Raw genomic sequence first — 11,654 nt, forward strand, 5'->3', positions numbered from 1 at the left:
AGTAATTTCCTCCTGGGATCAATAAAGTAATTCTCATTCTGATACTTCACATACTTAAAAAAACACATTTTCAAGTAAGGGACTTTTACTGTTTTGGCAGCCACACAGCTGACATTACAAAAAATCCCACATAAATAAATAAACTCGCACAGATAGACAGATAAAGAGGATTGCATTGCAGGATTTGCATTGTGAAATATACCACATATTCTCTATCCTTTAAGCCGTATGTCGTTTGTGTATTCCAGTCAGTATGGCCATAATTTAAGAATGAGTCAGTCAACTATATACAAGAATACAGAGCTGGTGCTCTTCCTTTTGGGGACAACAACCATTTCAGTCACTCCTCCTCTCATTTTCCAAGAAAAAGAGGAGGTTTGTAAAAAAAAAAAAGATCTTTCTTAAGTCATCTCTCATGTGGTTGGACGTATGAATTATTGGTTCACGGTGAATCACAAGCTCAGACCTTATCTGTGTCTGAGTAGGAAAAGGAGAACTGAGAGCTACTGAGAAATGATCTGCTTTTCTTAGGATCAATCTTATCTGGTTAATACAGTATGTAATAATATAATGTAATATATATATATAGAATGCATAAAATCAGCAGGAAATTATATATTTACTTTCTCAATAGATTAGTGGCATTTTCAGTGCAATACAACAGCAGATTTAAGATACAGCTGTTCATACGATAGATGCTGAATCCAACATATATCAGGACACAGGATTTTAGACCAGATTTGTAGGTGCAGCATTAACAATACTATGCTATAAATAAAGCATTAAGCTGAAACCAGGGGCAGCTTCGTACGCCTTTGTCCTGATAATCGGGCCTTTAACACTGGGTTGTGATGGCTGCTACTCGCCTACCACACTTCAACTCCGCTCAGACTTTACACTGTTGTCCACATTAGAGCTTTGATCAGGATGACAGCAAGTCGTAAACATGCTAGGAATAAGTAGTAATACACCTGTGGACGCGCATACTGGATCTATTACCCAGAGCAGAGTGGAATAATTCCTGTCTCTCAGATTCCAGAGGAGCAGAGGAAGAGTCTGAGCAGAGCAGAGCTGGTAAAGTCTTCAGCTGAGCTCGGAGGAACCCAGAACATAGTTTTGTTCTCTGTGGTGCGCAGCCTTGTAATAGAAAACACACAACTATGCTGTTTCTCTTACTTTTTCCACTTGGATGGGGCTTCAGAGTTTTTTTTTTTGATTTAACTTCATGTTTGGCTGTTAATGTAAATGGCCTGTATAATGTCTGTTAATACAGTTTAATAATGCCTTCTTTATCTAAACTGTGCCTTCACGCTTAAGTCGCAGTTATTATTTCCTAACTTAATCTTGGCCCAGTCGATAGAGCCGGACTGAACCTTCTAGTCTGGACACCGCCCTCGGTAATTTTAGCCAATCAGCTGTCTAGGTTGGTCGTGGGAGGGTTAAGGGTCATATTTGGGGTTAACCTCGTTAAAAATGCGGTGCGTTTTATGAAATGCCGTCCAATAAACTCTGGAGACTATTCATTTAGGACAGTCGCTGTATATACTTTTGAGGGATTTTCCCTTGCTTGTATGTCTCTCCTCTGAAAACATACAGCTCCGGAGGAAACTAAACAATGTCGGTCTTTCTGTTTATCTGCTGGAAGGACACGTGCACTCAGTTTTCACATGGATCCGCAGTATCTCCCACCACACAAAAAGCTGCCATACTCTAAGTCAAGGCCCGCATCCTGATGTCATGAGTTACACCGGTGTGTGTGTGTGTGTGTGTGTCCACATAAATGTGTTTTCATAGTGTGCGTTTGTTCCACAGGACGGCCTCACAGCCCTGCTGCTGTCAGCCAAACACAGTCACCCTGACGTCTGCAGCACTTTGCTGGACTGTGGTGCTGAAATCAACACTCCGGAGAACAGTGGCAGGTAAAGGCAGAGTCAACACAGGAAACTCACACAGGACACGCTGACGCATTCTGGGATGTTAGTTAGAGGCGTAGTTGGTGTTCGGTGTGCGCTCATGCACGTGTACCTGGCTCCTCCGTTTCGCAGGACGGCCTTGATGCTCGCAGCCGAGTCCAGCGCGGCGCCGGTCGTCGAAGTGTTGGTTCAGCGAGGAGCGGAGCTGACGACTGTAGATGCAGAGGGCCACAATGTCGCACACTACATCAAGATGTCGGGAAACCCCGAGGCGAGAACCGCTCTCATGGTCGCTCTGAACCAACATCCTGTCTCAGGTGAGACTGAAAAACAAAGAACACACATGAGACAATTAACAGTCTCTCAGATGGCTCTAATTTAATGTTACTGTTTTCAGGTCTTTTTCCACACACATGAATAGTATCAATAAAAAAACACACACACAGAAAGGTAAATGTGTCTGATTTGTATCGTCATGGTTTCGGGACAAAGCCAACACTGCCCTCTGCAGTACAACCTTTGTTACTGTTCTGTTTAATACATAATGTATGAATGTCTACTGAGGTTAATATTTAAAGAAAAGTCTGAGGTAGTTACATCATCACCTTGAACATGCTTTCTACTTTTGGTTCCTGTCTCCTTCACCAGACGCCAAGTCTCCTCGAAGTCCTCAGGTAAGAAAACAAATCTCCTTTTCTCTCCTATCACAAACAGAACTCAAAAATTTACAAATCAATCCATTATAAATCAAAGTGTAAATTAAAGTGTTATAATACTAGAAAATGATGGAACAGGAGCAAAAAAAAAAAAAAAAAAAAACTTTTATTACTTTGTTTTTCAGCATTAGCTTCTCCAATCATGTCATTTTTGAAGAGAGAAATCTTTTAGTTTTTGACTCGATACTTACTGTAGCAATCACTGATCAACTCTCTTTTTACTAACCAGCACTGAATCCCACCTTTCCATTTCTCTTTCCCCTCTGCCTCTTCCGCTGGCTCCTCAGCATGATCAAGTAGCTAAGCTAAGTGATGAACGGATCACAACTCCCAAAAAACGAAAAGCACCTCCACCTCCCATTAGCCCACTGCAGGTAAATGCATGTCTCTCTGTTGGCTTGTATCAGTGTGCCACTCTTTATCATTAATATGAATGCATGTCTGCAGCGTGTTCATCAAGTAAGTACGGTTTGTGTGGTTTTATATGTTAATCTGTTCATTCAGTGTTTTCTACAGCTCAACAGAAAACATGTTGTGGTTGTCGACAGTTTCACATTTTTTTAGTGGGTAAAAATAGCGCTAGGACAACAAATTTTGGGGTGGGAAAATGTTTTTGGTTGCACTAGTGTAAGCCATCTAGGTTGTCATAGCACCAAGCTAAATATTGATCTGTTATTTTGGGTGGTTTTGACTGTGTTTTGGTGGCTTTTAAAGAACGTTGAGCCGGGTATCTGGCCCCACTAATTGTTAATGTGTATCATCCATGTAGTTTTTTTAATTTATGCACTAGTTTGTCTTTTGTTTTTCAAATTTGAATATATAAAAATGCTCTTAGTGCAAACATCTAGGCCAGCAGTAACTCTGCACAAACAAGCTACTCACTGGTTTTTAACGTTGCCATTAAAGTAGAGAAAACCTCGTTATTTTTAGCCACACGATGAGATATGAGGAAAATAAATCCAAAAACTATCAACTCAATTCTTCTCCAGAGCTCAGTACCCTCCTCTCCTTCAGTCATGACGTCCGCTGGGACGCCAGCATCCAACAAATGTGACACTCCCAAGAGATTTAACTACAAGGTAAAAATGAAAACCTCCAAACTAAACCAAATAAAACTACATCATCTAGTATTTTCCATCTACGTTTGTAGCTGCGTATATCATGTACCGGTCAGCTAAATTTTCTCCTTCAGCCTTCAAATGCTGTTCCCTCTCTCATCTGTTTTTCCCACTCCCGCCACCCCTCACTCCTTTCTCCTCCCCTCGTTTTAAAGGAGGATGAGATTAGGGGAACAGCACTGAGAGAGGAGTTGGAGAAGCTCCACGAGGAGAGAAACATGTTGCTGGAGACGATCGAAGACCTGAAGCAGACGGTGGAAACGGTGGCGGGCACCGAGCTGGAAACACAGGTGATAATGACGTAACTCTGCGGTGACTCATTTATATTACATAGGAACAGATTTAAAGCCAGGTGTGTTGACTAAACCTACAGACTGAGTTCTTTTTTTCATCCGGTTGGAAAAAATGAGTTAAAGCCAGGTTCTATATAACTCCTGATTCATCTTAAACTATTTTCCTATGTGTAACAAGTTTTACAAAAGCTCACTCTCGTCGTTTTTTTACTCAAACCTTTCCAGTTTGGCGCTGCACTCTGACAACAGCTGAACCTTTTCACCTTCAGCATTCTTGAAGGAGGTCTAACCAAAGCTTTAGACGTGTCAAGGCTTGTGTTGTTTTTCAGCAGGTAGCGAGTGGTCCTTAACATTATCTTTATGCCTCTGTGTGGCATGTGAATGTATGTGTGTGTTCAGGTAGAGCACAACTTCACTGCATCTGCAGCTCTGGTTTCTGCCCTGCAAGCCAAGATTACTGCTCTGTCTCTGGAGAACCAGCAACTTGCGAGCAAACTGAAGGTATGTAGCTCAATCATTGACACTCAGCAGATGACTGAACATATTAATGTTGAACGTTCTTCGAGTGTGTAAACTACAGCAGAATGAACTATCTGTGTTCCTTTTATTTAAATAATAAAGAAATTATCCATAGATCAAGGTGCGTCTCGACTCAAACAACTGATAAATGACTGATTGTAATCAACCCTCCTGTTCTCACCTAATGCAGCAAGAATGTACCATCCAAGGTTACAACTGAGGAAAACAAGAATGCTCGCCAAAATAAAATACATTTTTACAACAAAACAATAGCTGTAACAATAACTGCAGGGTGTTAATGAAACTAAAAAAATAAAATAAAATTATGGAGAAAATGTATGCAGTTTTCATGTCAATTCATTTTGCAGATTTGTCCCTAAAAATAGTATAAAATATAACACTAAAAGTAAGAAAAAATGCAAATCTATTATAATATGAATCTATGCTCAATTAAAATGTGTAGTGCTGCAGTCAGTGATTGTAGCCAAATAGTTTTCTTTAATTAAAGGATCCATTGATATTGGAATGTCTTACAATTGTGAGAAAAATAAGGAGATATTGATTTAGACTTTTTGTGCAGCTGTGAAAATGTCATGTAACTCTACACCCTACACCCTCTCACTCACAGAAGCATCCGTCCCACCAAGGAAGTGAGGACCTGAAAGAGAGCAGTCGTCCGAACAGCATGGCGTCCAACTCCTCCTTCCACTCCACCCAAGACGAGTTCGATCCACAAGTTCCCTCCCCCGTCCAAGCGGAAGCGGAAGACCGTCCAGGAGTCGCCTCCGTCAGACTGGAGGAACGAGACGACAGCGAAAGAGGAGGAGGAGGAGGAAGCATGGAGGAGATCAGGCTGCTGAGGCGGGAGCTAGAACACGTTCAAATAAAACTCCTTGAAACCAGGAAGGAGAACAGCTCGCTGCAGGCCCAGCTGAAACCTGAGCGGGGTCGAGAGAGAGAGGAGGACGAAAACATCAGAGAGAGAGAGCTGGTGGAGACTCTGGCAGAGCTGCAGGCCAAGCTGACAGACACTCAGGAGAGATACCACCAGGCCACGGAGGAAGTGGAGGATCTGAGGGCGCGGATCGGAAGAGGAGAACTGATGGACAATCAGACGTCCTCCACACTCGAACATGAAGTAAAGCAGCTGGAGGCCCAGCTCGTCCAGTCGGGGGCCGAGCAAGATAAAGCGGCTCAGGAAATCAGACGCCTGGAAGAGGAGCTGGGGAGGATGGAGGAGGAGAGACGGACCATCAAGGAGAAAGAACAGAGGGCTGCGCGGATCGAGGAGCTGTACACGGAGGCACAAGAGGAAGTCAGGATGCTGCAGGTAAATATAGGACCCTTCATTTCTTTGAACATCTTTATAACATCTTTTCCTGCCATTCATTCATCCCGTCATTCCTTCCTCCTCGTCCTTCAGGAGGCTCTACGAGGTACGGTGCCTGTTGAGGCTGCAGCCAAAGACTTTGAGGAGATGAAGGCTGAGCTCAGCGAGGTAATTGAAGGGCTGCAGCGCCGCCTGCTGGAACTCTCACACTCCTACAGCGAAACCAAGAGTCAGCTGAGCGTCGCTCGCAAACAGCTGGCCGAGGTCCAAACCGAGAGCAGCGCAGCCTCATCCACGTCCTCAGAACAACATCAGCAGCAGGTCCAGCTGCTGAGCAGCAAGGTGGAGGAGCTGCAGGCGCTGTTGGCCGAGGCTCAGAAAAAGTACTCAGCCACTCAGGAGGAGATTTCACTACTGAGACAGGAGGCGGAGGCTCAGGCGCAGAGCTCCGTGGCCCTCGCCGACCACACGCACGTCATGTCCTCCCTGGGAACGGCCATCAAAGAGCTGGAGAGCGAGGTGGAAGTCCTGAGAGAGCAGCTGTGTCAAAAGACCAAGCAGGTGGAGGCTCTTCAGAGCAGGTGAGGAGAACGAAACATCTCACACGGAGGTGAAAAACAAAACAAACCTTGGATGACTATGACAGTGAGATGCAGCCTGTTGCAAACTACTATGCCAGTTTGAATAAAATGTTCTTGTCTGCTTCAGCTGTAGTTACCGTATCAACCTTGTGTCTCTTACACAAACAGACTGGCCACAGAAAAAGACGCCACCCCAGATGACTCAGTGTCCCGCGCGGAGCACGACGCCATGCGGGAGCAGCTGGAGGCTGAAGTGAACCGTCTGACGCAGCTCCTCCAGGGGGCTCTCAGGAAGCAGGACGAGATGGCTCTGGAGGCTGCAGACGCGTGGCAGAAGGTGGGAACATATTAGAAAAAAAACATTTAAATGCTCTGGATATTTTTTTTCTTTTTGTTTTTTTTTACTTATTTACCCTCATCCGTCCACCAGGCACGGGACAACGGAGCAGAGCGGGAGGCCCTGCAGGAGGTGGTGATGTCCAGGGAGAAGGAGAACCAGACGCTGACGTCCAGACTGGAGGAGTCCCAGGACGCGGTGTGTCAGCTCAAACAGCTGGTGGAGAACCACGTTGCCTCTGAGAGAGAGAAGAACAAGAGGGTCAGAAAATAACCTACTGTTGTTCACTTCAGTACTGTCACGCTTATACAGGACTTAACCTAAACTTGAGAAACTCGGTCTAATCGGAGCGTTTTTAACATCATCACCAAACCGTTTTATTTGACGTCTTCCCTTTCAGATAGACGACCTGTCTCGGGAGGTCGGGAAACTAAAGGAGGCGTTAAACAGCCTGTCACAGCTCTCCTACAGCTCGTGTTCCCCCTCCAAGAGGCAGCAGCAAACCCAGCAGCTGGAGACGATGCAGCAGCAAATCAAACAGCTGCAGTACCAGCTGGCTGTAAGAACACTTCAAATGCTAATCCTGCTGCCTCTGACATTTACCACAGCGATAAGAGTTCACATTTAACGCATTTTATCTTTACAGGAGTCAAAGAAGCAGCACAATGAGATAGTGTCCGTCTACAGGATGCACCTCCTCTACGCTGTCCAGGTAAAACCATACATCAGTCATTAGCTTATGAATGTCAGTCTTGAGATGGAGACTCTATGTCAATCATTGCAGAAGCATATATTGCGGGTTAGCGTGTAATTGATTGATGTGATTTACAAAAGACTGAATGAACTAACCCTGTGCTGTATGGCTTCAGGGTCAGATGGACGAGGATGTGCAGAAAGCTTTGAAGCAGATCCTGATGATGTGCAAGATGCCAAGCCAAGCCAAGGAGGCCTGCTGAGGAGGCCCCCTCCCCCCGCCCAAAAAAAAAATAAAAAATCAGATGGTTTGAAACTGGTTACAAGAAAGCCCAACACATGGTGCCTCTGGACGAACCTTGAGTATTTGTTTATCAAGAATTGGTTTACAACCGCGTCTTCATTACGTTTCCTAATGTAATTTTGACCTGTTTAGATACAATACGTCTCCATTGTGCTAACAAGCAATCTGTTGAGAAGTTCAAAGGTCAGCTGGAAGCGCTTCTCACTAAAGCGAACCCGACAAAAGCTACAAGTATCAACCGTGACATACAGCACACACAGATGAACTGCTCCTGTTGACCTGCTTGTTGGGAAGTCATCCATATTTTTACCAAGTAGCTACGTGAGATCGGATTAAATCACAGCAACAATCAAGAGAAGAGCAAACAATCCAGCTACAGATGTTCATACCAGGTAGAACCGGGCACAGAGGTCGTCACTGGCTACCTTTATATGGATGATATTTTTCCATTTCAATTCTGGCTTTGTTTATCTTTTCAAACACTTGCTTTAAAACTCATTGCCTCTGTCTCTCCTGGAAACTTGTCATGCTAACTCATGTTTAATCCTAGTGGTACAACATCTACACAAAGATTGGATTTAGTCCAACCACACAGGTAGTTACTTTGGACTTATAGGAATGTTTTGCACAGTGCTGAGAAAATGTGCCAGCATTGGTAGAAACTGTAAAAATTACCAATTTTCCTGTGTTGTTATTTCTTACATGTCGACAAGTTTCCAGTGTTTCTCTGTGGGAATGGTCCCCTGCATTGATATTAAGTGTCTTACCTAGCAACAGTAACACAGGAAGTTGGGATTGGTTTTGAGCAGACCAATCAGAAGACCAACGAAAACACAACATAAAAACACAAGCGACACTCAGCTCTGACTGACATCAGCCAAGCAACCATTCAGATGATTCTTCTTCATCTTGTGCGTATCAGCCAAAATGTACGATCTCAAAATGTGCACGTTAACAACACCACACTGAAACTGTCTAAGAAATTTAGCTCAAACTTAATCAAAACAGATTCTGTTACAGGGCGCACGTAGAGAAATAAAAGACTGGGTTTATAGTATCTGTTTTATGATACGACAGCGTTAGTATTATTAAGTCCTCTCTAACTGTATCATCTGTGTCACAGTTTCCTGGTTTAATCTAAATTATTTGTGTCCTCTAAGCAAAGCATGAGATCAACCCCAGCCCAAAACAGAAATGTTTCTTCTTGGCCGCACTTCTTTGAAGAAAAAGTAAAATAAATTAATAAATTAAAATTTTACCACTTGGCAAAAACATGTAAAAACATATCTGACTGAACTGTATTGCCATGTTTTTTAAGTTACTGTACGTTAATGAAGAGCGGTGGTTTTTTTGACGGCCTTGTTTTGTGTGTTTCGTGTGAACGAGAAGCTTTTTCCTCCAGTATAATGACGCACTATTTTGTTCTAGTGACACATAAATTAGTTTATTTTCCTGTTATTATTCATATTTTACACGTAAGTGGTTGTTTAATATAGTAAAACAACAAAACAGTACGGCCTCCATGTTTGTGTCTGTTTGACTGAGAGGATTGTGAGAGTTCTTAACTTTCCTCTCGTCTCCTTCTTCTGATCTTTTTTTTTTTATTTTTTGCAGCCAGTTCTTGTGAAATGTTTTGGCTGAAATCAAAGACTTTACACTAAATAAGAGTGGTCTCGTGCCTGTAATCAGACAGTATTCTTTCTGGCTCTACGGTAAATGTCACCATCTTATTAATTTATTTAAATTTTTACATTTACCAGGAATGTTTTTTCCAGTTTTATCTCTCTGTTCTGTTCTTTGTAGGTACAAAAAATACATTTCTTTGAGACTTCTGAACTGTTGCCACACTACACTCCTTTGCCTTAGCCACTGTACCCAGAGCCATATGCCCTTAGAGATCACCTCCAGACATGGTTCACAATCCTAACAGCTAACACTGTTTAACTGCAGTCAGATTATTTGAACCTGTATGTGAGTGACTGACCCCCTTTCTCACACCTGACTAACACTTGTTGGACCCTGAGTAGAGTCTTTGCACGTCTTCTTCATGTGTTGTAGAAAACAACATCCTTCTTCTTCTTCCTCCTAGGCCTTGACTGAAATGTTTTTGTACTAAGAAAGGGAAAACGAAGAAACAGCTTTTCTATCGGTTGTTTCAGTTTTGTAGTGAGAAGAACAATAAAATGCTTGATTGCCACCTGTGTTTTGTCCACGTTAATTCATCCTCAGACACTCTCCCATCATCTGTGTGTTAATACAGTTGTCTAAAACCGACCTGATGATAGCTAAAAGGCGATGTTATCCTATTAAAAAGCCTCAGCTCTCTCAGCCTACAAGCATGTGAGATGAGTCAGAAAACCATGAACACATTTGCAAAACAAATAAGCAACACTGATACCTCCAAAACTGTAACCCGAGAAGTAAATATTTGATATCTGACAAGTTTTCCTGAACATTAATGAGGAGAAACATCACAATTTTCCATAAATAGGCTCTCCGCCTGAACAACAGCACAATCCTGACTAAATAAAAAAACCTTCTACATTATTTAAAGTTCATCCCAGTGTCTCAAACTCAGAACAAAATGAAACTACACTAAAAAAAAAAAAAAAAAAAAAAACACTGGGACATTGTTTTCTTTCAGGAATCAAACTCTCACATAGCTCCTCCTGAGGTTTTGATGAATTTAGTTACTTCAGAAAAAACAAACGCATAGCTTTCATACGTTTTCTACCTAAATATTTTTTTCATGTGCCCACTTCAATATCCTCCGGGAGAATACCAGATCTCAGCTACTGGTCTTACTAGAAAATTAGCAGCAACACATGATTCAAATGGAGACAGTAACAACAAACAGCCACGTCTGTCAACATCGTTCATCATAAAGTCAGAAAGACATCTTCACTCAAACGCACTTGTGGCTGCAGTGGCGATGCGTGGCCACCAGATGGCAGCCTTTGCCAACGTGGGGTTTCTTTTCACTATGTGGCAGGCCCCCACTCACATGTTTTACACATGTGAAATAAATACATGAAAAAGTTAAATAAATGGCTGGAGGAACATGCACAGGAGGATATATTTCAGACGACTGGTGCTTTATCAACATGTACGACAAGCTGCACTGAAGCTGTTTCAGTAGCTCATTGTGACTCAACGCGAGATAAATTAAAAATCTTTCTGCACATGCATTTTCTTGACCGCCTTCCAAAGTCGGGCAGGGTTCACGCTTCGGAGATTAAAATACTGCGCGTATAAAAAAAAAACATCAGATGAATTTGTTTTCCTGTTGGGTTAGGCACACCATCCTACATGTCAACACTCTGTCCTCCCTCAATGTCCACTCAGCTCCGGCTCTCAGAAGTCCTGCCAGCCCGACTCAGAGTAATTTATCTGCCGTTCTGTTTCCTCTAACCGGTGGCACAACCACTTCGTTTCCTGCCCTGGCCCTGTGTTCTGCCCGCTGGGCAAACACACACACACGTGTGCACGGAAGAAAACACACATACACACCTCTGCCTTCACCCAACGACTTCCTGTCAATCTTGCTTTCCCACACGGTCGGCCCTCGGCCTCGGGGTTTAGTGGAGAGAGATGTAGGGCTGTGATCCTAATCCAGTTAGGTCCTGTATTTGTCAAGCATCCTGGGATGCAGTAAAATATCAAAGTCTGGAGAACGTGAGTGGCAGGATGGAATCTGCTCGGGCCACACTGAAATGTTTAATGTGATCAGATTTGACGAGTGCGGTCAAACCTGGGACATTTCTTTTTGTTGTAGACTGCAAACATGTTTTAAATCTGCATGTTTGATGAAGTGCGCAGCTGAGTATCCAGCAGGTTCACAGAATATTCA

At 43.1% G+C, this 11,654-nt stretch overlaps 1 protein-coding gene across 2 annotated transcripts in view; it reads left to right on the forward strand.

The window, feature by feature from the left end:
- rai14 (retinoic acid induced 14) overlaps positions 1-10,001 on the forward strand; it is a 33,241-nt gene extending 23,240 nt beyond the window's left edge. Inside the window, exons 8-21 of one of the 2 annotated variants that reach the window (XM_047570231.1) lie at positions 1,813-1,919; positions 2,046-2,230; positions 2,562-2,587; positions 2,917-3,003; positions 3,619-3,708; positions 3,903-4,037; positions 4,440-4,541; positions 5,188-5,889; positions 5,983-6,470; positions 6,639-6,807; positions 6,901-7,068; positions 7,208-7,366; positions 7,454-7,519; positions 7,677-10,001. In XM_047570231.1, coding sequence (XP_047426187.1) covers positions 1,813-1,919; positions 2,046-2,230; positions 2,562-2,587; positions 2,917-3,003; positions 3,619-3,708; positions 3,903-4,037; positions 4,440-4,541; positions 5,188-5,889; positions 5,983-6,470; positions 6,639-6,807; positions 6,901-7,068; positions 7,208-7,366; positions 7,454-7,519; positions 7,677-7,763 — 2,571 coding nt within the window. In that variant the 3' untranslated portion in view covers positions 7,764-10,001. The remainder of the gene's footprint in view (positions 1-1,812; positions 1,920-2,045; positions 2,231-2,561; positions 2,588-2,916; positions 3,004-3,618; positions 3,709-3,902; positions 4,038-4,439; positions 4,542-5,187; positions 5,890-5,982; positions 6,471-6,638; positions 6,808-6,900; positions 7,069-7,207; positions 7,367-7,453; positions 7,520-7,676) is intronic. The other variant, XM_047570232.1, reaches the window with a different exon arrangement.
- Positions 10,002-11,654: the final 1,653 nt, after the last annotated feature.

The sequence above is a fragment of the Mugil cephalus genome, chromosome 19 (genome assembly GCF_022458985.1).
Source record: "Mugil cephalus isolate CIBA_MC_2020 chromosome 19, CIBA_Mcephalus_1.1, whole genome shotgun sequence".
NCBI lineage: Eukaryota > Metazoa > Chordata > Actinopteri > Mugiliformes > Mugilidae > Mugil > Mugil cephalus.